This window comes from Sodiomyces alcalophilus (genome assembly GCF_042370955.1).
Source record: "Sodiomyces alcalophilus JCM 7366 unplaced genomic scaffold ACRALscaffold_4, whole genome shotgun sequence".
In the NCBI taxonomy this organism is placed as follows: Eukaryota; Fungi; Ascomycota; class Sordariomycetes; order Glomerellales; family Plectosphaerellaceae; genus Sodiomyces; species Sodiomyces alcalophilus.
Window position 1 is genome coordinate 5,398,360 of NW_027263535.1, and position 26,362 is coordinate 5,424,721.

Below are 26,362 nucleotides of genomic sequence, written 5' to 3' on the forward strand. Positions count from 1 at the left end.
ATCAGGACTCAGGACTCAAAGGACGGCGTCCAAGAAGGAACTACAATACATTTGGCTCAACTTCACATGCTTTCATATCTCGGACCCTTCCTTTTGAGTTTTGTCTTGGACATGGATATCAAGGCAGGAAGAAGGGTGTTTGAACTTTGGGCTTTGTATAGGTTTGTCGTGGCTTATATTCTTCATATCAAGACGAGCATAAGCAGGTAGTACGCAGTTAAGATATACAGGCTATAATATAACGTTAAGTAGGACATGGAGTATGAATTTCATAGACTTGACATGGGAATCACGGAAATCACAGGTCGTTCAGTTCAGGGCTTTATAAAATATAGTAATTCCCTTCATCCTCATTTATTCAGTCATCTCAATTGCTTTGAGACAAATATCCAAAATTCATCTACATCTATCAGTAGTAAGCCTGTCAGTAGTTCTTTGTATCATCCAAAAAGTACAGTCTATCATAAAGCCCCTGAATCTTGTTGCCCCTGAATATTTTCTCCCACGCACCACAGACAGCATCAGCCTGGACACATCTCTCGTGTTGTTGAGAAACCATCTCTACCATTAACCCTCAAACATGCGACCCCTGGTCCAGCGGCGCAAATTGGTGATATTGTCAACACGTCGAGCAATAGTCGCATGGACATTGTCGATAATCTCCATCATCTGCTCCTCCGTAGTAGGCATCTCCGCCTCGGGCAAAAAGCGCGACGAATCGCCAGGAATCATATCCCAGGAGTGATCCTACTGCTCAGGGATAGTGACCCAGCCGTCCGTCTCTGCGTCTTGCTGCCCGTCCGAGTTTTGTTTCTCCTCGGACGATTCGTCGGCGTCGGTGCCGCTGGAACCCTGCGCCCCAGATGTCGTTGCTTCTCCCTCGGCCGACTTTGACCGGTTCACCAGGGATGAAATGCCCGAGGTGACGACGGACGAGATGGCCCCGCCGACTTTCTTGCGGACAACCATTCGCATCAGGTGCTTGGGGGGTTTCCACGACGCAATCTCGCGTTGAATGCGGACGCGTTCGGCGACTTCTTCTTCGCTTGGATAGACATGCTGTTGCCGGTTGGTGAGTCTAGTGGGCTGTTTTTCCGTCTCGGAAGAGCTGGCGGTTTGTTGGGCCTGCTCGTCTAGAGGACGATTCGGGTTCTTCCTATCTCCCATGGCTGCATGTAAGTTTGTGCCTAACGGAAGAAGGGATAGATGTGTCGTACTAGCTGTCCAGTGTTCGTACTATTTGTTGTTGATGTTGATGCGAATAGTAAGCTGTAGCATAAAGTAAGGGATGCTCCCGCAGTGGTGGGAACTGATGTTGATGTTACAACAAGTGTTTAGTTTCCGGTCTGCTTAGAGAGCTGGTGGCCATATATTTATAGTCATGGATACTCTCCTGGACAGCACCCATGTTGAAGAATAATAGGTAGGATATAGGTGCAGTCCGGGAACTTAACAGCTGTCTTGGTATAAGTGTAGCTGGTCGTGGTTAACGTTGATGTTCTCAAGCTGTAAAGACTAATATGCGGGAGCAATATGCCAGTTCCAGACCAAAGACGTATGACAAGGGTACCCATGAACAATTAGGTACGCAGTTCCTCTGAGAGACCCGTCCATCATCTTTGGAACCTTAGTAACGGAACTGGCCGCAATGGTCTTGGGATCGTACAGGCTATACGAGCCTGGTCCTTTAACTTGTCATAGATTCGTACATCCAAGTATAAGTATTGATCCAGGACAAGACAAATATTGCTGGACGGCTGTGAGAAGATACTCTTCGACCTTCTGAGGTGAATCGAGATCTATATATTTCCAATAAATCATAGCCAGGCTTCACTTCAACAGTGTCTGCCAGTCTGGTCTGCCGTAAGAGTCTGTCCAACTTCAACGGCATAGTTTGGCAAACCACAAACGACATTCCAGACCGCACATGCACACCTTGGCTAAAGTTTGCCTTGTCTTTGAGCAAAAAGGTTGGTTGGAACGAGCATTGTGTAAGTGTAAAACAAGTTGAGAGGATAGGGATAGGATGTCGTCGGTGATAAGACGCATGTACATATGTACTTCGTAGTGTACCTCGACCGGGATTTATTACTAAGATTCTTACGTCATAACGTTGTAGGTACTTGTCGTAGTGCAGTAGCCGAGGGCTCCGCTTTGGCACAGAATTTGACCCAACCTTAAAAAAGTCAATTCCCCACTCGATTGATGTAATTTGACACCCCACCATGGCCGTGATCGGACCTTGGGCCCTAGGGGTCCCATAGGCCGAGGGTTCAGAATCGAAACGTCTTGATCCAAAGAGTCACAGTCACCAGTCACCGATGACACGAAATCCTCCAGAATCATCACTTTTACCGAGGACTCAATAAGGATTACGATGGTCCTCTCGAACCCGCGTCAACACGAATAGACTATCCCCAAGACCAAACAAAAGCCGCCTCATTCCTTCTGCGAGGGACTTTGATTTTTCTTCATCCACCATGGCCGTGATCCCCGATCCCACGGCAGACTTGCATTGGGGCGAGTTCCGTGGAGGTGAGATGGCATCCGTTCCCTTTTCTTACCCTTCATTGCGCTTGTAGTAAGTTTTCGGGGTGTCGAGAGGCGAGGCTCTGACTCTTACTAGCCATCCACGACGTCTTCGCCGCCAATGCCCAGGCTCATCCCGATCGACCATGCGTCGTCGAGACCAAGGGATACCGCACCCCCGAGCGCGTCTTCACATATCAGCAGATCAACGAAGCTTCCAATCATCTAGCCCATTATTTCATCGCCCACGGATGCGAGAGGGGTGATGTCGTGATGATCTATGCCTACCGTGGGTGAGTCACTCTCTCACACACACTCTCTCCTCTGCCTGTCAGGTCCGACTAACACTCTGAACCCCGTGTCAAGTGTTGAGCTGGTGGTGGCCTACATGGGAGCTCTCAAGGCCGGTGCAACCGTCAGCGTCCTGGACCCCCAGTATCCGCCAGACCGCCAGAAGATTCTCCTCGAGGTCGCCGGCCCCCGGTTTCTCGTCCACATCAGCCGCGCCACCGAGGAGAGTGGCAAGATGTCCGATTCCGTTGCTGAGTTTATCAAGTCGAGCTTGTCCATCAAGGCCGAAGTCCCCGGCCTACGACTCCTGGACGATGGCCAACTGCAAGGCGGGCTCGTCGATGGCCAGGAGTGCCTCGCCGAGTTTGAGAAGCTCAAGGCCTCGTCACCAGGCGTCGTCGTAGGGCCCGACTCCATCCCCACCCTCAGCTTTACGAGCGGATCAGAGGGTCGCCCCAAGGGCGTCCAAGGTCGTCATTTCTCCCTCACCTATTATACCCCTTGGATGGCCGAGAGGTTTGGCCTGTCTGAGCGCGACAGGTTCACCATGCTTTCCGGCATTGCCCATGACCCAATCCAGGTGCGTTTCGTCCCTCATCCCATCGACCACTTCCTTTCGTCCCTGCTGACAACTCCCAGCGAGATATCTTCACGCCCCTCTTCCTCGGAGCCCAGATCGTCGTGCCTTCCCGCGACAGCATCGCTCATGAGATCCTCGCCGAGTGGATGAAGGAGAACCGTATCACCGTCACCCACTTGACGCCCGCCATGGGTCAGATCCTGGTGGGAGGTGCCATTACCGAGTTCCCGACCCTGCACCACGCTTTCTTCGTCGGCGATCTATTGACCAAGAAGGACTGCCGAAGATTACAAGACCTAGCCCCCAACGCCAACATCGTGAACATGTACGGAACCACCGAGACCCAGAGGAGCGTGTCGTATTTCGAGATTCCTAGCAAGCTCGCCCAACCCACCGCCCTCGACGACCTGCCCGATGTCATCCCCGTCGGCCAGGGCATGCTCAACGTGCAGCTTCTCGTCGTCGACCGCGATGACCGAAATCGCGTCTGCGATATCGGCGAGCAGGGCGAGTTGTTCCTCCGCGCCGCCGGTCTCGCCGAGGGTTATCTCGGGAACGACGACGTGAGCCGCAAGCTGAACGAGTCCAAGTTCCTCACCAGCTGGTTCGTCGACCCGGCCAAATGGATCGACCAGGACAAGGCCAACAACGCCAGTGCCACCTCTTCGGAACCCTGGCGCCAATTCTACAAGGGGCCCCGCGACCGCATCTACCGGACCGGCGACCTGGGCCGCTTCCGCCCCGACGGCACCGTCGAGTGCACCGGCCGCATCGACAACCAGGTCAAGGTGCGCGGCTTCCGCATCGAGCTGGGCGAAATCGACGCCCACTTGTCGAAACATCCCTTCATTCGCGAGAACATCACCATGACCAGGAGAGACAAGGACGAGGAGCCCACCTTGGTGAGCTACATCGTCCCCGAGGCCAAGCGCTGGTTCAGCCATCTCGCCGGGGGAGACGCCTCCGTCGCCATGACAGACACCTCGGACGAGTCCATGGCCGCCATGTTGAGGAGGTTCAAGTCCCTATCGGAAGACTGCAAGACCTTTCTCAAAACCAAGGTCCCTCACTACGCCATTCCCACCATGTTTATCCCCCTGATGCGAATGCCGCTGAGTACGTTCTTCCACTGGTCTTCTTCTGCCTGTTGCTCTGCTTTTGTCCCTCCTTTCATTCCCCCAACTAACCACCCCCAGACCCCAACGGTAAAATCGACAAGCCCGCCCTCCCCTTCCCCTCGGAAACCGACCTGGCCACCCTCCACAGGCGCGCCTCTAGATCATCTTCGGCCCTCGCCTCTCTCACCGAGACCCAGAAAAAGGTCGCCGGCATCTGGGCCGAGGTCCTGCCGAACCGAACCGCCCGCATGTTCGTCCCCAAGTCCAACTTCTTCGAGGAGGGCGGCCACTCCATCCTGGCCCAGCGCATGCTCTTCAGGGTGAGGCAGACATGGAAGGAAACCGACGTCCCCATGAGCGCCATTTTCCAATCACAGACCCTGGAAGCCTTCGCCGCCGAAATCGATCGCGCCCAAGATCCCACCGGCTTGCGCCTCGACGCCGGCATCGCATCGGGCTACGACCCGGCCGCCCAGGACGAGGCCTATGCCGCTGATGCCGATGATCTCATGTCGCAGCTCCCCGAATCCATTCCCACCGCACCAACAGGCCCTGGCGCTCCCGCTCCCGAGACGGTGTTCCTGACTGGCGCCACCGGCTTCCTGGGCTCCTACATCGTCCGCGAGCTCCTCAGCCGCAACCTCCGTGTCATCACCCACGTGCGCTCACAAGACGCCGCGTCCGGCCTGGCCCGCATCGAAGCTGCCACCAAGGCCTACGGTCTCTGGTCCGACGACTGGCGCCCCCGACTGCAAGCCGTCGTGGGCGACATCTCCAAGCCCAGGCTCGGCCTATCTCCATCCGACTGGGATCGCGTCGCGAACGAGGCCGATGCCATCATCCACAACGGCGCTCAGGTGAACTGGATGCTGCCCTACTCCAGCATGCGCAACGCAAACGTCATCAGCACCATGGACTGCATCGGCCTGTGCACACAGGGGAGGCCAAAGAGGCTGGCCTTTGTGAGCTCCACCTCCACATTAGACAATGACCACTACGTCAAGCTCTCGCAGGAGAGCATCGCCGCCGGCGGCCGCGGCGTGCTCGAGTCGGACGACCTGTCCGGCACGCGCAAGGGTCTGGGGACGGGCTACGGCCAGTCCAAGTGGGCGAGTGAAGCCGTGGTCCGCGAAGCCGGCCGCCGCGGCCTCGTCGGTGCCGTGGTCCGCCCAGGCTACATCATGGGCGACCCGGCCTCGGGCATCTCCGTGACCGACGACTACCTCGTGCGTCTATGGAAGGGATGTCTCCAGGTCCAAGCCCGCCCCGACATCACCAACACGGTCAACCAGGTCCCCGTCACCCAGGTCAGCCGCATTGTCGTCGCCGCCGCGCTGCACCCGCCCACGGATCCCCTCGGCGTCGTGCAGGTCACGAGCCACCCGCGTCTGACCCTCAACGACTGGATCGGCGCCCTCGAAACCTACGGCTACCCCGTCCCGCAGGTCCCGTACGAGGACTGGTCGTCCAAGCTCCGGGAGTACGTCGCCGACGAGTCCAACGAGGAGCTCGCCCTCCTGCCGCTCTTCCACCATGTCACGGGGAATCTGCCGGCCGACTCGATAGCCCCCGAGCTGGACGACGCCAACGCCGCCGCCGTGCTTCGTGCGTACGAGGGGGACGCCGCGCCGGCGGGTCGCGATCCTCTGGAAGACAACGTTGTGGACATTGACGCCATCGGCATGTATCTCGCCTATCTTGTCGCCATTGGCTTCCTGCCTGCGCCGCCTGCCGCGGGGCAGCGCACGCTGCCTACTTGCGGGCTGGCACCGGAACAGGTCGAAGCGTTGGCCAACCTTGGGGGTCGGGGGAAGTAGACGGAATAGAAAAAAGAAAAAGTAAAACGGGATAGGATAGGGAAAATCGTAAATGACTTGGATTAGATGTTGTTTTGGGATAAGTTCGTAAGGACGTATATAAAAATATAATGCTTGGACACCCTTCAAAAATGTAGCCCCAAACTCCGTTCTAACGAACGACCCGAGTTACCCATGTTGCACAGACTCCCAAACCGACGCCGCCATACCGAATGAGAAACGGCTTTCAACCCTTGACTTTCCATCGATCAATCATCTTGGAAATTTGCACATGTCCCTTCTGCCTGGCCAACCCAGCGGGCGTACCCTGTCTGTACGTGGTCCCCTCCCTGAAATCCGCCATGGTCTCAAACACCGAATTGGCATGCGTCAACTTGGCCCCCTTCTGCAACAGAACCTTGGCACCAGCGGCATGGCCCCAGAGCGCGGCGTAGTGCAGCGGCGAGGCGCCGTAGTGGTCCCGCTCGTTGACGTCGATGCGCAGGCCGATGAGTCGCTTCAGGATGGCCGGGTGCCTGGTCGCCACGAAGAGGACGTTCCCGCCCGACGCGGAGCGCGCGCGGACGCTGGCGCCGCGCTTGAGGAGGAGCCGCACCGTTGAGGGGTGCCCGTTCTCCGTGGCGGCGTAGAGCGGCGTGTAGCCCTGCCAGGTGGTGGCTTCCATGTTGGCGCCCGCGGCGATCATGGCGGCCACGACGGCGTCGAGGCCCAGCTCGGCGGCGAGGTGGATCGGGGTGACGGTGCGGGATTCGTCCATGGGCGAAGTGCAGTCGGCGCCGCCGCGGACCAGCGTGAGGCACACGTCGATGTTGCGCGACTTGAGCGCGGCGAAAATGGCGCGGCTGCGGCCGGGGGGTGGCTCGTCGAGGTTCGCGCCGGCCTGGATGAGATGCTGCACGACTCGCGGGTAGCCGAATTCCACGGCGATGGACAGGGGCGTCTCGTTTCGTTGGGTGACCGAGTCGATGGGAGAACCGGCCCCGATGAGGAGCTGCAGGATTTCGACTTTGTTCTTGTGTGCCGCCATGTGGATCGGGTAGTAACCTTGGCTATTCGCCACATCTACGCGCGCACCCTGCGCGAGGAGCAGCTCGGTGACGTGTGCGTCGCCGATGGCCGTTGCGGCCAGGAGAGGCGTGGTGCCATTGGTGGCCGTCACGTCGACATCGGCGCCTGCTTCGATGAGCATGGCGGCGATCTCGGACGAGGCGGTCGAGATGGCTAGCGTCAAGGTGGTGTGGTCCCTTATCCGGCTGTCGATACGGGCACCGCGGTCAGCGAGCTTTTCGGCCAGCATATACTGTCCCTTCGCCACGGCGATGTGGAGTGCCGTCCCCCGGTTGGGCAGCCGTACCTCCATGTCTGCTTCATACTCGGTGAGGACGTCGACGGCTCTCATACTCGCTTTCTCGACGGCCACGATCAAGGGCGTTCGACCGGCGTGATCTCGCATGTTGATGTCAGCACCGGCGTGGATGAGTATCGATATGGTGTCGTCCTCCTTCTTAGAGCCTGCGGCATGATGCAGGGCGGATGAGCCCGAGGCGTCGACTGCATCGATACAAGCTCCTAGTTCACATAACAATGCGATGAAGGTATCGGGGAAGGATGATTTGACGCCTCTGATCAATGCGTTTTCACCATTGCTATCGTGGGGGTGGAGATTAGCACCGGCAATGGCGAGAAAGGTGGCAATCGACGAGCTCCCCCTGTCAAAAGCCCTGGTCAGGGGTGTCGTGGTAGAGCCAGGGCGAGGGGCGTTGGGGTCGACGCGCCGCAAAAGAAGGCTCAGAACAGTGGCTTCATCTCCTCGGTCGATGGCTTCGTGAAGTTGGCCACTGAGCTTTGCACTAGGCGTGTAGGTGATGTCCGGATCGGGTCGCAGTCCCCCCAAGGCGGAGCGAACGCCGGGGTAGTCGCAGACTCGGAAGACGGCGGAACGGGGGGCTATCGACGTGGGCGATAGACACGGCGAGCCAGGATCGACCAGGGTGACAGTGCTGGAGGCGATGGATGTTCGAGGTGTGCTCGTTTCCTTGACGGCATCTAGCCGACTACGTGATTGCGGCTTCAGCTTTAGTTCTGAGGGTTCTCAAGAGGGCATGGATTTCATGTCGCTTACGTGACGGCACAGTTGACGAGAAATTCCAGGGAAGACCGGTTGGCGCCGAGTTGCTGTAGGAGCAGTTTCAGCGAGCCCTCGTTCCAGACGATGATGAGCTGCGACGAATCGCCCGTGGCGTCGGTTGGACGGAGCCGCTGGACGGACACTTGAAGTTCGGATGTGGCAACAAGAAGCTCCCTGATGGGACCATGGTGGAAGTCGTCTAGTAGTCTCGCATCGGCCTGTATCGCCACGGAGTAAGTAGAGCAGAAGAGCTTAAAACGGTTCAGTACACTGGTAACGGTCCGGCACTCCTTGGCCAGGGCCGAAAGAGTCACGGGTGCGGTGTTTAGGCTGGCTGCCAGTGAGCCCAAGTCCTTTGCTAGGTCTCGACACGTCTTGATGAGATTTACGAGCCGTGTCTGGCGAGAAACGACCTCGTCATGGGTCACCTTCTCCGCTGTGGCCATGGTCTACTGAAGTGGGCTCCCAGACCCGTTCGCTTGGAAGACAAAAGATGAACAGACAGACCCGTGACAGTCTCGCAGAACGGCCTTCGTGCGAGGAAGAGAGGTCCTTTTGTGGGCCATGCTGCAGGCGAAGAAAATGTTTTGGTGACACGTGTGGAGAGACAAGAGAGTTGCTGGGGAGCACGGGAGCAGGCAGGTCACCCCGGTGTCTGCAGACCCTTCGACACGACATGACATGGGGCATAGCAAGCATCTGGATGATTCTTTCAGCTCCGAGTGCAGATCGTCATAGTCTGTGCTTCCGGAATATATATGCCAAGCCGCCGCTAAGGCTCAGATTAGAGAAGAACTGCCGGACGAGGGCCAGGGGAAATGACGAGTGTGAGTGTGTTCCACAAGAGCAAGGATTTGTGGACAAGAAGCGGGACGGTACAGAAGAGGTGCCGCCGCTCGAGGAGGGTCGAGGGAAGCCCATCCACAGAGCAGAGAGCTGGCCAGCTAATAACAGGAACGAGGGACGTGACGAATGATATAAAGAGCCTCAACTGAGCATCTCGGTGTATCACGCGGGCTGCCCCTTGATTATTCACTGCCCGAGGGTGACGCATCTTGAGCGACTGCAGCGACCAGAGATTGTATACTTCGAAGGAGCAAGTCATGACGAGGCAAATACGAGACTTTGTTCGATAGGATTGTCAGGGAGCCGGATTCTCTGAGGTCGCATTCATATCCTGAAGTATCGCGACGGGTTACAGAGTAGGCAGGCTTCCTGACTCTCGAAGAACCGAAGAACTGAAGAACAAAAGAACTGCCGAAGAAATACGAGGCAAGGAAAAGACGAACCGATGGACTGGATTTTGGGACAGAGTTGCCAAGGGTATTGCTGATCGTTGTCGGCAGGAAATGGGATTAAGAGAAGGGTGAGGATATTCCGACTGGGGTAATCGGATATTCCGACTGGGGTCCTATGTTAATAGCCGGTGACACCCGCCCGCTTATTCCGATTATACTCAGATACTTCCATATACTATAAGATATCCGCGTAAAATGACCGCAGCGACGATACCGACGATACACTTAATTGATCATAGCGACGATACACTTAATCGATCGTAGCGACGATACACTCAATCGATCATAGCGACGATGCCGATACACTCAATTAATCGTAGCGACGATACACTCAATCGATCGTAGCAACGATACCGACAATACACTCAATCCATCATAGCGACGATACACTCAATCGATCGTAGCGACGATACACTCAATCGATCGTAGCGACGATACCGACGATACACTCAATTAATCGTAGCCACGATACACTCAATTCATCGTAGCGACGATACGCTTAATTAATTATATATAACGTACGTGTCTGTAAGTATCTAGGCATAAGAGGAAGTTGTTACAGCTGGCGTCAGGCGTTGTCAGTAGGACCCCAGTCGGAATATCCAATTGCCCCAGTCGGAATATCCTCACCCTAAAAGAAATGATGGACAGGGGATGGAGGTGCGGGATGTTCAGGCAACCTCGACGAACAGTATATACTGGACTGTGTGATGATACGTCGCACTGTCAGGGGAAAACATATTTCCGATAATGAGTGTTATGTCATCCGACAAGACGTCATTGGACAAAGCTCTGGAAACGAAAAGTAGCTCTCACGGTCCAGCCGGCTCTCCTTAACGACGTACGACACGACGAAACCATTGAACAGCAGCAACTAGACTCAAAAAACGGCAAACGAGTATCCATTAGTCACACGTTTACCATAGTTACCGACCATTTCGTTACCCTGGCGGGAATCTTCTGGAAATCAGAGTCGGCTACTCGGCCGGCCGGCACTGCATCCCATCCGAAACGTGCGCTCCCGGATACCATGGCGCAACCGACGAGTCCACCGCATTTGACGCCGCAGTTCTGTTTCTCCGAGGGAACATTACGAGGTGGGTTATTAGACTTACCAATTGGAACTATCCCGTACCTTGTAACACTCGGGCTCTGCTAACACCTGTCTCGCCACACCAGCCTTCCTACGCATCTCGCGGTCCAGCATCGATGACTCGATCACGCAGAACCTCAATGCCCTCGTGAACCCGGCGCGGAAGGGTTTCGACCCTGCCTCGACGTCTCAGAGATCGCCGCGCTCGTCCGCCCAACAGCTCGACGGCGCCTCGTGCCAGAACTTCAAGGACTCGGTCCTCTTCCCGTCGTGGCAGGCGCGCTCCGACGTCCTCCATTACTGCGGCCTAGTCGCCACGTCGCCGGATCCGAACGACCCGGAGACCACGGAGAGGCAGGTCGAGGCGGCCAGGGAGCAGGAGCGCGTGGTTGACGAACGCCTGGACCCGTATTCGGGGCGGTATTTCCCCAAGGAACCACGTACCGAACAGCTCGCCCTGCTGCTGAGGCAAGAGAAGGGTGTGGAGAACATTGTACGGTCCAGGACTTGGGATGTCGTGAAGCAGCGCTGCGGTGAGCCTCAGGGTGACTGGGAGGACGCGTTTCATAGCTGGAGGAAGCGAACAGAGGAAGCATCATGACCATGCTACGTTCACTTGTTGTGTTAGATACAGGGGAGAGCGTGGCGCATGCGAGGGGTTCATTCTGTATGGCTGTATGCTATATATTGTAACAACACAATTTGGCAGTTTATTCGGATGAGCCATGACAGCAATCAACATCTCACCTTTCTCTACGGTAGGGTACGATGTGAAAAGTAAAATGAAGTAAAATAAAATAAGATAAAAAATACAAAATGGCGGAGTAATCGGACCGAGACAACTGGCACCGGCCGTGGAGGGGTACCTGTATTACCTAATGTAGGTACCTCACTTTACGTAGTCGCAACACACCCTGGTACGTACCTCCTCAACGATTCCCCCCATAGCGGGATCCATCGCCAAACCTCCATCAGCTTCGTTTGTTCAACCCACAGCACACACCAAACCACCAAGCTGAGGTCTCCCACGGTCACCTCTAGCGTCAATCTACGCCGTGTCTTCTCGGGTCCGGAATTTCATCTCGACGTCGCCCAGGTGGCAGGCACAAGTAGAAACTGTTCTACTTTCTAGGAATTGAGCCTTTATCTTTTCCTTTCCCCCGCCTCTTCGCTGCACCCCGCGGTGCTCCCAGCGCATGAAGACTTTGCAAGTGAGTCCAGCCTACCATTGCCCTCCGTAAACGACTCTACCATACGCGACAGTGCCTTTCTTTTTTCTCCTGTTTTTCCCCTATTTTCTTCTTATTTTTTCCTTCATTTCTTCTGACCTGGAGGACCCTCCTAGAACGGAGCTTGACGTCTCCCCATATCGCTTCCATCTAACTCCCCGAACAGCCGCGTCCGGCGGGCTCACGATTGTCGACATCATGCCGCAACCTCTTCCTCCAAAAGAGGCCACCCTCTTCCGGACGGTGGTCCGAAACTATGACGATAAGCAATACAAACGTGGGATCAAGAATGCAGACATCATTCTCAAGAAACACCCCAAACACGGCGACACCACCGCCATGAAGGCCCTGATCCTCAACGCCCAAGGCAAGACCGACGAAGCCTTTGCCCTCGGAAAGGTGGCCTTGATGCACGATATGAAGTCGTCCATATGTTGGCACGTCTACGGGCTCCTGTGGCGCGCCGTGAAAAAGTACGACGATGCCATCAAGGCCTACAAGCAGGCTCTCCAGATCGACCCGGACTCGGCCCAGATCCTGCGCGACCTGGCCCTCTTGCAGATGCAGACGCGCGATTACCCGGGCTACGTGCAGAGCCGCATCACCATGCTCCAGGCCCGGTCCCAGCTGATCCAGAACTGGACCGCCCTGGCCGTCGCCCACCACCTCAACGACGACCGCGCCACCGCCGAGAAGGTCCTCGACACGTACGAGGGCACCCTCAAGACGACGCCGTCGAGCAAGGACATTGAGCATTCCGAAATCCTCCTGTACAAGAACCGCCTCATCGCCGGCCAGGGCGATTACCAAAGGGCCCTGGACCATCTCGAGACCATCGCCCGGTCCAACCTGGACCGTCTCACCGTCCTCGAGAAGCGCGCCGAATACCTCACCAAGCTCGGCAGGAACGAAGAGGCCGCTCTGGCATACAGGGCCCTGCTCAACCGCAATCCCGAGCATCCCGAGTACTACGCGCAGCTGGAGGCCGTCCTGGACCTGGGCTCAGCGGAGGAGAGGAAGAAGATTTACGACGAGTATGCTGAGAAATACCCACGTGCTGACGCGCCTCGTCGTCTCCCCCTCAACTTTCTTTCGGGTGGGTTTCTTTCAGCCTTTCTTTCGGGAAAAAAAAAAGAAAAAGAAAGGAATGCTGACACGGAAAACAGGCAATGACTTTACCCAGGCGGCCAAGGATTACCTCACCCTCATGCTGAACAAGGGCGTTCCCTCCACGTTTGCCAACCTGAAGCACCTCTACTCCGACTCGTTCAAGAAGGAGATGCTGGCCACGCTGGCAAAAGAATACCTCTCCTCGCACGACGGCGCAGAGGCTGTCAACGGCGACGGCACCAAGGGCGAGCCGGCAGCTCTCTACTACTTGGCCCAGCATTACAACTACCATCAAAGCCGCGACCTCGACAAGGCCATGGAGTACGTCGACAAGGCCATCGAAAAGGTGCCCACGAGCGTCGAGTTCCACATGACCAAGGCCAGGATATGGAAGCACAAGGGCAACCTCGACAAGGCGTCGGAATGGATGGAACAGGCCCGCAAGCTCGACACCAAGGACCGGTACATCTGCACCAAGGCGGCCAAGTACCTGCTCCGGAACAACAAGAACGAGGAGGCGCTCAAGATGATGGGCCACTTCACCCGGGCCGACGTCGTAGGCGGGCCGTTGACGGACCTGGTCGACATGCAGGCCGTCTGGTACCTGACGGAAGACGGCGAGGCCTTTGCCAGGCGGGGCGAGGAAGGGCCGGCGCTGAGGCGGTTCGAGCTGGTGTCCAACATTTTCGACACGTGGGTGGAGGACCAGTTTGACTTTCACGCCTTTTCGCTCCGCAAGGGCTTCATCCGCGCGTATATCGACATGCTGCGGTGGGAGGACCGGATCCGCGAGCACCCGTTTTACTCGCGGGCGGCGCTCGACGCCGTGGCGCTGTACGTGAAGCGGCACGACCGGGCGGAGGCGGCGCGGGCCAACGGGGATGCCATCAGCGGCGAGGACGCGGCGGAGCGCAAAAAGGCGGCCAAGAAGGCCATCCGGGAGAAGCAGAGGCTGGAGCGCGAGGCGGCCGAGCGCGCTGCCAAGAAGGATCCCAACAGCGGCAAGGCCGGTAAGGACGGTGCCAGCCGGCAAGTCGACGACATTGCGGGATTGAAACTCCTCGACGCCGAGCCGCTCTCGGCGGCCATGAAATACGTTTCGCATCTCTTGGAGTTTAGCCCGAAGAATATCCACGCGCAGATGGCCGGCTTCGACGTGTATTTGCGACGAAGTGAGTCCTATTTACACTTACATTTACATTCATCTGTGTATACTGACAGCTCGATAGAAAAATACGTGCTTGCTCTGGGCTGCCTGAATGCCGCCATCGCCCTGGATGCATCCAACGCCAAGGTCCACGAGCGCGTCGTCGAGTTTAAGCAGGCCATCGATTCCGTCTCAGATACGCTGCCGGCCAAGGTACAAGACCTTATCAAGTCGGAGTTCAAGGCCATTCCGGCGGACAAGGACGTGGGCCAGTTCAACCAGGAGTTCCTCGAGGCACACAAGGACAGCCCGCTGCATGTGGCGTCGGCGATCAAGGCGCGCAAGGTGCTCGGCGAGGACCAGAGCAAGGTCGAGAAGGAGCTGGTGGAGCTGGTGGAGCACGAGAACTTGACGTTCGACCAGGCGCGCGAGGTACTGGAAGTGCTAAAGGCGTGGAAGAGCAAGGAGGTGGAAACGTTTACGACATTGGCCAAGGGCCGATGGCCGGATGTGACGGTCTTTGGTTAGAAGGGGGCCCGACGCCGGTCACGACTTTACGAAGCTAGTTGAGCATGCCGTACGGATGGTTGTGTAGGGTTGGTGTAGCCCTTTAGAAGCGACATGACCTTGTCAGTCGTTTTCAAGTAAGTTTGAAATAGTTTGACGTTGTGATGCCGCTGTAGGAACAGCCAGCCCGAAGCAGCCCGGAGCAAGCATGCAGAAGCAGTCAGGGCGACATGGACAGCTCGGTGCTTTGCTTGCGGATAGAGGTAAAAGGTAAAAATAAAATCATCTAATTGAAAATATAAAAAATATATACCAGTATTTCTATCATCACCACTCGTTCAAGGCAAAACACCGCCAATGTCATTCGTCACTTGGACAAAAGCCTGCCACTGCCTCCAAGCCTCGCCGCTCTTGATGGCCCAGCGCGCCCTCCGCACACCCTCCTTCCACCTCTCGCCGCCGGGCCCACGCTCCGTCACCACGTTCCCGTCATCGCCGGGCCCCATGGCGCTCGAGTCGGCCTCGCAGATGCCCGATGCCACAAACAAGGCGGCCGTGTTCATAAGGACAAACTCCAAGATGGGGTCATCATCAGCCACCTCGTTGCGGAGAATGCGCTGCAGAATCTCTGCGTTTTCCGACGGCTCCTTCCCCGGCGATACCGTGTCGAGCGGGTGCGCCGACAGACCAAAGTCGGCAGGGCAAATCTTGAAATGTTCCGCCACGACCCCCGGCGCCACCTCTTCCACGTCGCCCTTCTCCCCATCGGCAACGACCGTCCCACTCGACTCGCGCAGGCGCCAGCAAAAGGTAGGACCCGCGCAGCTCACCTCGTCGAGCTCCTCCTCGCCGCACACCACCAGCGCCTTGCGACACCCTGCTACGGCGAGGGCGCGGATAAATACGGGACCGAGCTCGCGACGAGCCACACCGATGACGCGGGCCTCGAGGGCGTCTTCGACGGGGCTCGCCAGCGGGCCGAGCAGGTTGAAGATGGTCCGCCAGGGGAGTTCCCTCCGCAGCGGGGCGACGAAGCGCATACCCGGGTGAAAGACGGGTGCGAAGAGGAAGGCGTAGTTTGTGGCGGCGTAGACGCGGCTGATGCTCTGGGGCGCGACGGCGGCGAGGACGGGGGCGACGGGCCGCATGTGGGCGACCAGGTCGGCGGAGCCGCTCTTGGAGGTGGACGCCTTGTTTCCGTGCTTGCTGACGGCGAGGCAGGCGGACGCGACGATGGAGGCGGTGGTGGAGATGTTGAAGGTGTTGTGGGAGTCGCCGCCCGTGCCGACAATGTCGCAGAGTCCTCCGCGGTAGGCGCCGGCGGCGAGGGACTTGGCGGAGACGACGGCGCGGAGGGAAGGGGCGTCGACCTGGGCGGCGGCGCGGCGCATGGCGGCGGCCGAGGCGGCCATGACTTGGGCGTCGCGGTCGAGGTTGGTGAAGTGCAGGGCGATGAGGAGCGAGGCGGCCTGGGCGGGGGAGACTTGGTTGGTGAAGAAGTGGGAGATGGCTTGGGCGATTTCGTCGGCGGTGACCTGGGAGCCGTTGGCGGGGATGGGCCAGAGTTTTCTGAGGAGGGGTTTGATGTCGACCATGGGGGTGGGCGGGCCACTGGGGGCTGGCGCCGGGCTTTGTGATGATACCATGGTGGTGGTGGCGGGGTGGTGAAGGTGGTGGTGGTGGTGGTGGTGGTGGTGGTGGTGGTGGTGGTGGTGGTGGTGGTGAGTGGGAAAACGGCGCGGGGCAGGTGAGTGAGTTGTTTATTGGTTCTGGGAGACGTCGAGCAAGCAGAGGACAGTATAATAATAAAAGTGAGAGAAAAGAAGACCCTAGATGATACCAAGAGCAGGGTCTAAAGACAGCTGTCGCACTTTGCAGTTGTCTGTTTATACCCAAGCCCCTCGCCGGTAAGATCGAGGTTGTCGAGTCGTAAAGTAAAGGTACGTACCTTGTAGTCTCGGGAATCGAGGTTCATGACTCTTTCGAAGTACCTTGGATGAGTCAGACCAGGTACTTGGATGTAAAGTCCCCGACGGTGTACTAGCTGGTGATTGGTTATTTCCCGCCGTGTCGGAATAACATTTCTCAGAATGACCGTGTTACAGGTATCGTCTTCTCATTTGCATCTTCACTTGATTCTCACAACCCTGGCTGACAAGCAGGGTATTTCCTTTCTCATTATATTCTTTACTTGTACTTTTATTTTTCTTATTTTCCTTTTCTTCTTTCGGCTGCACATGCATCTTGGCCCCACAACAGCCCGCGAATACCTCAAATCGGCTCATCCCTAGGCTCAATAAGCACCTCATTCACAGCCACATGCTCCGGCTGACACACCGCATACACAACCGACGCCGCCACCTCGTCCGACTCGAGCACCTTGGCCCCCGACGGCTCCCCGTACTTCTTGATCGCCTCCGCGTCCGTCGACATGCCAAACAGCTCCGTCGCCGTGTTCCCCGGCTGGATCGACGTCACCCGCAGCCCCGTCCCCGCCGTCTCCAGCCGCAGGCTCTGCAGCGTCGCCTCCACAAAGAACTTGCTCGCCGAGTACACCCCCAGCCCCGGGAACACCTTGCGCCCCGCGTCCGACGAGATGGCCACCACGTGGCCCCGCCCCCGCTGCACCATCCCCGGCACCGTCGCCGCCAGGCAGTGCAGCAGGCCCTTGCAGTTCACGTCCACCGTCTGCTCCCACTCGTCCGTGTGGTTGTTCACCATCATCGTGTAGTACATCACCCCGGCGCAGCTCGCCAGGATATCGATCGCGCCCAGCTTCTCCGTCGTCTCCCGCATCAGCGACTCCACCTCCGACTTGCTCGTCACGTCCGTCTTGTGCACGAGCACCTTGACCCCGTACCGCGCCAGCTTGCGCTCCATCTTTTTGAGAGCGTCCGTGCGTCGCGCCGCGAGAGCCACGTGCGCCCCTTCCTTCGCCAGGCCCTCTGCCACCGCCGCCCCGATCCCCGAAGATGCACCCGTCACCACCGCCACCTTACCGGCCAACCGGCCCTTATGCGCCGCCCTAGACCTGACGACACCGTTGCTGCTGCCCCTAGCTGGCCCCTTGGATAACCACCCCCGGGCGAAAAAGTGTCGCGTATACGTCGCGAGCAGGTCGCCGTCAATCTTGGGCCGCTGGACCCCGTACCGCTCTAGTGCCGCCTTGGTGGCCTCGTCTTTTAGCACCACCACCGACCGGAGCCCCTCCGCCGTCGGCATGCCGCCGCGTAGGATCTCTAGCGTGAACGGCTCGTTTTCGTCGCCCCCCGCCTTTCCCCACCCCCTCTCCCGGTTCCACAGCGACACCCACTCTTCCCACGGCAGCCGTCCGGTCGGGTACCCGAGCTCCTCGAGATGATCAAACACCCTGCTGGCCGGCACCGGGTGCGGGTCTCCTAGGTGGTACACCAGCTGGTCATCGTCGACGTGGTTCGCCAGCGTAATCATGGCCTTGCTGACAAAGTCGGCCGGCGTCATCTCCGCGTACCAACCCTCCACCTCGGGCGCCTGGCCGAGATGCAGAGACTCGACCATCAGCGCGTTCAGCAAGTCGTACGTGTTGGTCGACCCCGTTACGCTGTGCCCGCTGATCGTCCCCGGCCGGTACACCTTGACCGGCATCCCCCGGCGGCCCGCCTCGAGCACGAGCTGCTCCGCCACCCACTTGGTCTGTCCATAGCCATCGAGCAGTTTCTCCGCCACGTCGTCCACCTCGACCATAGCATCCTCCGGCCAACCCGTCGCCGACGGCGTCAGCACGCCGTTAGTCGAGACGTGGTGGAGCGTGGCCCCGCTCTGCGACGCCAGCCGCAGCATCTCCCTCGTGCCGCCGACGTTGGGGCTCCTCAGTGCCGCGTAAGGGTACACCAGATTCACCGTGGCCGCCGCGTGCATGATCACGTCCACCCGGGATACGAGGTCGTCGTACGCCTCCGGCGAGAGCCCGAGCCGCTTCCGACCGAGGTTGCCGGGCAAGATCTCCATCCGGTCCAGCATCGCGTCGTCCCAGAGCGACAGGTCCACCAGGTTTTTCCGGACCCGGGCCATGCCGGCCGGTCGCGACTCGTCCGTCGGTTCCGTAAAGCGGACCAGGCAGATGACGTGCGCCGACGTGCTGTCGATGAGAGACTTGAGGAGGAAAGCCCCCAGGTAGCCCGTGGCGCCTGTCAGGAGGACCGTGTCTGCGTCGTCCAGTCGTCGCATCGGCTGCCGCCGCCCCTTGTCCGTGTCTTTGGGCTGGATGTCGTTCGGGAGGATGCAGTCGGCCCGCAGCACGGCAGGCAGGTCGGCCTGCACGGCGGCCGTGTGACCGTCGCGCGCGGCACAGACGGCGTCCAGGTGGCCCTGCAGCGTCGGGTCGCCGGCCAACGGCGCCAGCGGGACGTCGAAGCCGAACTCCTTGGAGAAGCGGTTGGCGAGGTTGGCCAGCACCAGAGAATGGCCGCCAATGTCGAAAAAGCTGTGTTCGTCCCGGATGGCGCTGGCCGGCATCTTGAGGGAAGCGGCCCACAGCTTCCGGATCGTGTCCGTCTTGATGCTCATGTCCCTCTTCCCGCTGCCGTTGCCTTCTTTGAGTTGGCCCTTTGGCGTCGGCGGCGGAGGAAGGGCTTTGAGGTCGACCTTGCCAGAAACATCATGCGTCGGGAGCCGAGGCACCTCGACCCACAGGGTCGGGATCATATAAGGCGCCAGATGAGCCGCAAGCGCTCGTCGGGCCGCAGGGCTGTATCCGGACTCATCGATAACGAGGTCGGCCTTGTTCTGCTCCTCGTCCTTGTGGCGGACCACGTAGGCGACCAGCTGCCTCTCCAGCCCGTCGCCGTGAGACGTCACGGCGCAATCAGACACGGCGAGGTGTTTGACGACGGCCTGCTCGACGGCGCTGGGCTGCACCGTGTAGCCGCGCGTCTTGATCATTCCACCTACACGGCCCGTGATCTCCAGGAGGCCCGACGGCAGGATACGCGCCATGTCGCCCGTCCGGTACATGCGCGCCCCCTGGGTCGTTTTGTCAAAGGGATCCGGGTGGAAGGCCTTGGCGGTCTGCTCGGGTAGGTTGAGGTAGCCGCGAGCCAAGAGGTCTCCGCCGACCCAGAGCTCCCCGCTCTCTCCGGCGGCGACCGGGTTGCCGGATTCGTCCAGGATGTAGACATTCTTGGGCTCCAAGGGCGGGCCCACGGGGCAGACGGGAGCGTCCGAGTCGACAAAGGTCCGGACGTCTCCGGCGGCGACGTCATGGGTCTCGCTCGCGCTGTAGAGATTGAGTAGCCGCGTGTGGGGGAGGGCCTTGATGGCGCGGCGGCACAGATCGGAGGTGACGACTTCGCCGTTGAGCCAGAGGGATCGGAGGTCCGGCAGGCGCTCGGCCAGCTCGGGGTGGCAGGAAAGGACGGCGGCCAGGAGCGTGGGGGTCATGAGGGTGTCGGTGATACGGCGGGATGCCAACATGCTGACTAAGCCGGCGGGATCATAGCTGATCAGGTCCGGGACGGCGACGACGGTGGCTCCACATAACAGGGGGCGAAGCATCTCCCAAACGAAGAAGACGTTGCAAGCCACCCTATCGCCGGGGTGGAGGTCACTAACGCCGAAGCGGAGGTCGTACGACCGCACGGGTGCTCTGTGGGGGTTGGCGATACCTTTGGGTTGGCCGGTGGTGCCGGAAGAATACGACACGAAGGCGAGACGCTCGAGATCGTCATCTGCGGGAAGGGGAGGGGGCGGGGCGTCGGAGTCGTAAGGGTGGTCGTTATCACGGTGGTCCACCTCGTCGATGACAAGGACGGGGACATCTGATTCGATCTGTGCAGCGTAAGTTTTTTGGGTGATGATGACGGCGGGCTTCGCGTCGTCGACCACATCACGGAGGAGGCCAGGCGGGTAGGCCAGCTCCAGCACCAGGAAGGCGCCGCCGGCTCTCAGGATGGCGAGGGACGCGATGACATAGTCGGCGCTCCGGCCCATGAGCACACCGACAAGGACATCGCGGCCCACGCGGTGATGACGGCGTAGGCGAAGAGCAAGGGCGTCGGTCTCGCGGTCTAGTTCGGCGTAGGTCAAGGACCGCGTCTCATCTTCGAGTGCCACAGCATCGGGGGTGGCCTTGGCCTGCTTCTCGAAGAGAGCGGCCAAATCCTTGGTGGTATCAATGACAGACATGGTTCGGTGAAGACGGGGAGAGAGAGACCGGGCAGCAAGCGCAATAGAGTAGGTACCGAAAAGGAAAGGAATAGGAAGGGAAGGGCAAAGGAAAAACAAAGGCTAGATGAGGTGGAAATGAGGAAAAAGAAGCACTGAAGCCGGAGAGGTTGGAACGGGGAATGAAGCGAGGTACTCAAGTGCAGTGCCCTTGCGAGGCTTATCTATTGGTATATAAGGCAAATTAGGACTAGATAAACCAACGTAGAGGCAATAAATGGCGAGTGGGTGTGCGTGGAGAAGGATAGATCTAAGACGGGGTGGAAGACGAGAGATAATGGAGAGAGGGAAAGGAGGTGAGGAGTTGGGGAGTTGAGGAGGTGAAGAGGTGAGGAAGGAGAAAAGCTGAGGTGAAAATCTCAAAAGTCACAGACTTGTGGGATGACATGCCCGGTATCGTCACTCTACCTCCACTGCCGAGGAACTGGATGGAGCGTAAAGGTACAAGATACAACAACAAGCGAGGACGGTCCAGGACGGTACTTGATCAGGTGTGAGATGATGGAAGTACAACAGGACGGTAGGGTAGGTACATGCCCCTTTTCTACTCGTACTTTCTTTCCCGGGACTTCCACGACTTTCGTAGAGTTTCCGGTACCCGGTATATGGTCAAAGTAACGACGTATTCGTATATGGAAATATAAAACACGGCCTCGTCATGAAGCGAATGGATGAGATCAACAAAGGCAACTCGGCATTCTTTGGCCAAATTAAATCCCATATAAAAATCTGAATAGCCAACAGGGACGAGAAGGAAAAAGGGGAACGAAAAAAAGGGCTAGACTCCACCTCCTATCGTCGGCCTAACTTATAATGGCACTAGGCAGGGACGGACGATCAAGGCGAGATGAGCTTCCCATGACGGTGAACAACAAGCGGTCAGTATGGCAAGCGGTCAGTATCTGCATTTGTGGTAGTGCAAAGTATTGAAAGTCCATCTTGTCAGTCTCGATTCGGGGCACTGCTGACGATGTTATTCACCAATTGACACGCGTTTCCTCAAGCTGATGAACTCGTCGACGTCAGAAAGAATTACAAGATTAAATCATGACCCACCCAGGACTACATGTAACGACAAGTACAACTCGGAAGATGGTTCTTCCGAATATCAGGCCAGGGACGTATCCAGCCAACCGGAATTTTACGGCTTCTCCACCTAATCGGGACAGGTTCCTCTCCCAGCCCACCATCCGATCGGCAGTGGGGTCGTGAACCCGATACACGTACGTACGCCGTACGTCGTACTTTGGAAGTATATCTACCTATACAACGCGTGTGAGTGGCGGGACTTACCCCATACTTACATGCAAGTACCTACTCGGTGCCCTCGAGAATCAACATACTTCGTACTTCGTACAACGACGCGACCCTCCCACGGTCAAGTCAACAAAACTCCTGCGTCAGGTCCACGCGGTCGACGAGACAGTCACGGACGGTGCCATGACCGCGACACCAGCCATGGTGGCCGATGTTGGCAATGCGGCAAAGGCCCCTTCCACCTCCAGCTCCGAAGCTCCTCCCCCCGGCCAACCCGACAATGGCCGCGAGCTCGCCATCAACGTCAACCGCTCCCAATGCCTGACCATGCAAGGGGGCGCCTTGATTCTAGACCGTAACCCTACTCGCCCCAACAAGCCGCCCCGAGTCTGCGGCCTGCCGCTCCCGGAAAAGCCCTCCCACAAGACCATCATCCCCCTGCACAACGTCCTCTGGGCCGAGCGCAGCGGCCCCAACATCGACATCACCTACGCCGAGCCCCTCCCCCGATCCAAACACCGGCTCCGTCCCGCCACCCTCATCGTCGACGGTTCCGCCACGGGCGACGCCGAGGTCGACTCGTGGATACAAACCCTGATGGCGAGAGCGTACGGCGCGGCCAAGACGCGGAAGAGGGTCAAGGTGCTGGTGAACCCGCACGCCGGACCCGGCGGCGCCATGGCCAAGTGGGAACGCGACGTCGCGCCGCTCTTCCGCGCCGCCCGCATGACCGTCGACGTGCAGCAGACCACGCGCACCGGCGAGGCGGTCGACATTGTGCGCGACCTGGCCCTCGACCACCTGGACGCCATCATCGCCTGCTCCGGCGACGGTCTCCCCCACGAGATCTTCAACGGGCTGGGCGCGCGCCCGGACGCCGGTAGGGCCCTGCGGACCATCGCCGTGGGCCAGATCCCCTGCGGCTCCGGCAACGCCATGGCCTGCAACCTCTGCGGGTCGCACCACCCGTCCGAGGCCGCGCTGGCCATCATCAAGGGCGTCGACACGCCGCTGGACCTGATGAGCATCACCTACGGCGACGAGCGGAAGCTCAGTTTCCTCAGCCAGACCCTCGGCATCATGGCCGAGGCCGATCTCGCCACCGAGCACTTGCGGTGGATGGGGTCGCTCCGCTTTCAGCACGGGTTCCTGACCAGGGTGTTCAAGAAGAAGTCGTACCCTTGCGACCTCGCCGTCCGCGTGGCCATGGATGACCTGGATGAGATCAGGTCGCACTACAAGGCCCTCATGGACAGTGCTGTGGTCCCAGGCCCGGAACAGCCAGGGACCGACAGCCCGGAAAACAACGGGCTGCCGGCGTTGAGGTACGGCACGGTCAAGGACGAGCTCGATGACCAGTGGGAGACGTTGCGATACGACAATATGGGGACGCTGTATGCGGGGAAGGTGCGTGATTTTTTTCCCCCTCCTTTTTCCTTATTTCATCTTCTTTTGTTTTCCTCCTTTTTTTTTCTTTTTTTTTCTTTTTCTCTTTTTTTAAAAAATGTTGGCAACTGACCAAAACAGATGGCATACCTCGCCCCCGACGCCAATTTCTTCCCCGCCTCCCATCCCAGCGACGGGCTCTTCGACCTGGTCACCGTCGACAGCGACCTGTCCTTCATGACCGTCGTCGACCTCATGGGCGCCGTTGCCGACGACGGCGGCTTCTTTGGCAACCCCAAGGTCAAGTATCGCAAGCTGCACGCCCTGCGCGTCACGCCGCGCCACCAGGACGCCGGCTACATCAGCGTCGACGGAGAGAGCATTCCCTTTGGTCCCCTGCAGATCGAGGTCCACCCTCGCTTGGGCAAGGTGTATTCCAAGAGCGGCGTGTACGAGGCCTCGGGCCCCAAGGGCTGGAAAGAGGCTGTGTGATTTGAATGATACCCAGGCTAGACCTCTCCCCCCAGCGGTTGTGCATATACTATGTATTATAGATTCTTGGCAGCGGTATTGTCTTTTCAGGCTAGCTGTCTTTCTTTTGTAAAGAGGTGCCCATGGGCGCAGCGACCTCATGTTAATAGATCGTATAGTTATACGACTCGACAATAGAGGCTACAACACGTAATAAAAGGCATGAATCAACATTCCTAGAAAGCCGACCTGGCTTAGGGAAGGGCAGGCAGTGATGCAACTCCCCAGGAATTTAACCAAACGCCCCAGCGCCCTGTAAATGTATGCAGCAAACAGGCCCCATCAATCCTCAATGCCACCCCACTCCTCCTCCTCTTCCACTGCGTCGCCATCCCCATCACCGGCTTTCTTCCTCCTGACCCAAGGCAGCCTCTCGTCCTCCAGCTGCTCGGCGGCGCTCTTCCTCACTGGCTTGGCAATACAGGACGTCAACGGCTCAATGACCTGCCTCCGCATCCTATCCGCAAACTCCACCGCAACCGCATCCCCCTCTCCCTCTCCCTCTCCCTTTTCGGAGGCGGCATCGTCCGACCCCAGCATGCCGACCCTCTCCATCTCGTCCACCCAGATATCCAGCACGTGAAGCCGCAAGCCGAGGGGCACCCTCGCCACGTCCCCCTCGCTCTCGAAAGGGCCGGCCTTGAGCACGTCAATGACGGACGCCTGCCTCGCCTCATCCCACTCCCCGTCGCGCACCCAGCGCAGGTGCGCCGCGAAGATGCGCCTCGTCAGGAGGAGGAACTTGTCCATGCGCAGCACGTCAATCTCGGTCCAATGGTTCGCGAGCACCTCCCACGCCGCGCCAAACCATGTCGGCACCACGCCGTCGCCGCCGCCGCCGGCTGCCGTGCCGTTCTTGTTGCGCTTCTTGGCCGCCGGGAGGGAGGTGTAGAGGTCCGCGAGCTCGGCGCAGAGGTTCTGTTGCGGGATCGGCTTGTCGCACATCCAGAGGGCGAAGAAGAGGCCTTTCCATAGCTTGAGGGCTGTGAGGCGGTCGAGGGCTCGCTGGGCGGTGAGGAAGGTTTGGAGGGAGGTGAGGGCTTGGATGCGCAGGCGCTTGTCTGAAGAGATTGGGTTAGTAGCGTGCCGTGTGGAAAGGGAGAGGTCAAAACATACCGCTTGACGCTAGATTCCTTATAAACGGAAGTTCCTGCTCTGGTGTCGTCATTTTGAGGGTAATTGGTTCAAGCGTGTAGAAGCGTTGATTGTGGTGTCGTGGAAAGGTGAAGATGGGAAATAGAAAGAAGAAAAGTACATAAGAAAAAAAGGCGGGCTCACCGAAAAACGTACCCCACCAGCTTTCGGTGTGCTCGGTGAAGTAAACCATCACGGTGAACATCGACATTCTCACCGAATTTATTTCCAAACCAACGCCAAGGTCGGCTGAACATTTAGCTTTGATTGTAACTTATAATTAAGCAGAAGGTTCCTATTAAAATTACCACTCTCACCCCATTGCATCAGGTTCTTGAAATGTCGCCGGTCACAGGGTCTGTAGCATTCCGGGAGAGTCGAGTAGGCATGTGGGAACTGGCGGAACCGGAACGCCGGCAAAATAGCAGCAAAATCGATCCGAGTGGTGCAGTGATTTACTCATCTTGCTGATGGTCACACAATAGTACAGGTGAAGTTCGAGAACGAGGCCTGGCTACTCTGCACTTCTACGTTACTTGCGTCTCCTTGAAGGACACGCTCCAAGGATATGTATAGCCTGTCCTGAATCCATCAATTGATTGCGATCAAGTCTGTGATCCCGGGCAAATCTGGCAATCGACTGTGGTCGTGCTGAGTACACGAGCTTTACCATTAAATTGACGCGGTGTCTGAAGCCTCGCATGTGACATTGGCGTGGGAGTAAGGTCGAGAAGGTCATGGGGACAAGTGAGGGGTTCAAGTAAGGGGGTGTATTGAGACCATAGACCTACAGCACCAGCTCTGTTTTGCACAGTAGTAGAACAAGACCTGTACAACGGTGGGTATCATTCTGGTAGAGTTCGGTAGCATCCGAGACCTTATCGCTCGGTAGATGAAAGTAGCATCTTGGCAAAAAGCGGAACGGTCATACGGAGTACAGAAACAAGGCTAGGCCAGTCCATCTCTACTCCGTACCGGGACTTATGAGTACAAGCACAGGAGGCTT

At 58.2% G+C, this 26,362-nt stretch overlaps 8 protein-coding genes across 9 annotated transcripts; 4 read left to right on the forward strand and 4 right to left on the reverse strand.

Moving 5' to 3' along the window:
- Nucleotides 1–747: 747 nt before the first annotated feature.
- On the reverse strand, nucleotides 748–1,167 carry ACRALDRAFT_1070489 (uncharacterized protein; the record flags this gene model as incomplete). The annotated part of the gene is made up of 1 exon (XM_071017773.1): nucleotides 748–1,167. The coding sequence occupies one exon, from the start codon at nucleotides 1,165–1,167 to the stop codon at nucleotides 748–750; it is 420 nt and encodes a 139-aa protein (XP_070875501.1).
- A 1,138-nt stretch (nucleotides 1,168–2,305) lies between these two features.
- On the forward strand, nucleotides 2,306–6,618 carry ACRALDRAFT_1042487 (uncharacterized protein). Its single transcript, XM_071015265.1, has 5 exons — nucleotides 2,306–2,535; nucleotides 2,627–2,822; nucleotides 2,896–3,400; nucleotides 3,460–4,516; nucleotides 4,597–6,618. The coding sequence occupies exons 1-5, from the start codon at nucleotides 2,481–2,483 to the stop codon at nucleotides 6,333–6,335; spliced, it is 3,552 nt and encodes a 1,183-aa protein (XP_070875502.1). The 5' UTR covers nucleotides 2,306–2,480; the 3' UTR covers nucleotides 6,336–6,618.
- On the reverse strand, nucleotides 6,562–8,909 carry ACRALDRAFT_2042593 (uncharacterized protein; the record flags this gene model as incomplete). The annotated part of the gene is made up of 2 exons (XM_071021261.1): nucleotides 6,562–8,282; nucleotides 8,468–8,909. 2 exons carry the CDS (start codon nucleotides 8,907–8,909, stop codon nucleotides 6,562–6,564), a joined length of 2,163 nt encoding a protein of 720 aa, XP_070875503.1.
- Nucleotides 8,910–10,574: 1,665 nt separating this feature from the next.
- Nucleotides 10,575–11,624, forward strand: ACRALDRAFT_1076352 (uncharacterized protein). The gene is made up of 2 exons (XM_071018501.1): nucleotides 10,575–10,858; nucleotides 10,941–11,624. The coding sequence occupies exons 1-2, from the start codon at nucleotides 10,792–10,794 to the stop codon at nucleotides 11,453–11,455; spliced, it is 582 nt and encodes a 193-aa protein (XP_070875504.1). The 5' UTR covers nucleotides 10,575–10,791; the 3' UTR covers nucleotides 11,456–11,624.
- A 657-nt stretch (nucleotides 11,625–12,281) lies between these two features.
- ACRALDRAFT_2105921 (uncharacterized protein) lies at nucleotides 12,282–14,868 on the forward strand (the record flags this gene model as incomplete). The annotated part of the gene is made up of 3 exons (XM_071023276.1): nucleotides 12,282–13,179; nucleotides 13,250–14,365; nucleotides 14,423–14,868. 3 exons carry the CDS (start codon nucleotides 12,282–12,284, stop codon nucleotides 14,866–14,868), a joined length of 2,460 nt encoding a protein of 819 aa, XP_070875505.1.
- A 570-nt stretch (nucleotides 14,869–15,438) lies between these two features.
- On the reverse strand, nucleotides 15,439–21,610 carry ACRALDRAFT_1076350 (uncharacterized protein; the record flags this gene model as incomplete). 2 transcript variants are annotated; one of them, XM_071018499.1, is made up of 2 exons in its annotated part: nucleotides 17,279–21,610; nucleotides 15,439–16,261 (listed from the first exon to the last, which is right to left on the reverse strand). In XM_071018499.1, exons 1-2 carry the CDS (start codon nucleotides 21,007–21,009, stop codon nucleotides 15,439–15,441), a joined length of 4,554 nt encoding a protein of 1,517 aa, XP_070875506.1. In that variant the 5' UTR covers nucleotides 21,010–21,610. The 2 variants fall into 2 exon arrangements, with proteins under 2 accessions (XP_070875506.1, XP_070875507.1); XM_071018500.1 differs by lacking the exon at nucleotides 15,439–16,261 and having other exon boundaries at nucleotides 16,999–21,610.
- An 896-nt stretch (nucleotides 21,611–22,506) lies between these two features.
- ACRALDRAFT_2042598 (uncharacterized protein) lies at nucleotides 22,507–24,183 on the forward strand (the record flags this gene model as incomplete). The annotated part of the gene is made up of 2 exons (XM_071021262.1): nucleotides 22,507–23,712; nucleotides 23,833–24,183. 2 exons carry the CDS (start codon nucleotides 22,507–22,509, stop codon nucleotides 24,181–24,183), a joined length of 1,557 nt encoding a protein of 518 aa, XP_070875508.1.
- A 321-nt stretch (nucleotides 24,184–24,504) lies between these two features.
- On the reverse strand, nucleotides 24,505–25,390 carry ACRALDRAFT_1070483 (uncharacterized protein; the record flags this gene model as incomplete). The annotated part of the gene is made up of 2 exons (XM_071017772.1): nucleotides 24,505–25,283; nucleotides 25,339–25,390. 2 exons carry the CDS (start codon nucleotides 25,388–25,390, stop codon nucleotides 24,505–24,507), a joined length of 831 nt encoding a protein of 276 aa, XP_070875509.1.
- Between the last annotated feature and the right edge of the window lie 972 nt (nucleotides 25,391–26,362).

Coding starts and splice junctions, on each gene's coding strand:
- ACRALDRAFT_1042487 (XM_071015265.1), top strand. CDS start 2,481: ATGGCCGTGATCCCCGATCCCACGGCAGACTTGCATTGGGGCGAGTTC. Junction 2,823..2,895: donor ATGATCTATGCCTACCGTGG/GTGAGTCACTCT, acceptor CCCCGTGTCAAG/TGTTGAGCTGGTGGTGGCCT. Junction 4,517..4,596: donor CCTGATGCGAATGCCGCTGA/GTACGTTCTTCC, acceptor AACCACCCCCAG/ACCCCAACGGTAAAATCGAC.
- ACRALDRAFT_1076352 (XM_071018501.1), top strand. CDS start 10,792: ATGGCGCAACCGACGAGTCCACCGCATTTGACGCCGCAGTTCTGTTTC. Junction 10,859..10,940: donor CTCCGAGGGAACATTACGAG/GTGGGTTATTAG, acceptor TCGCCACACCAG/CCTTCCTACGCATCTCGCGG.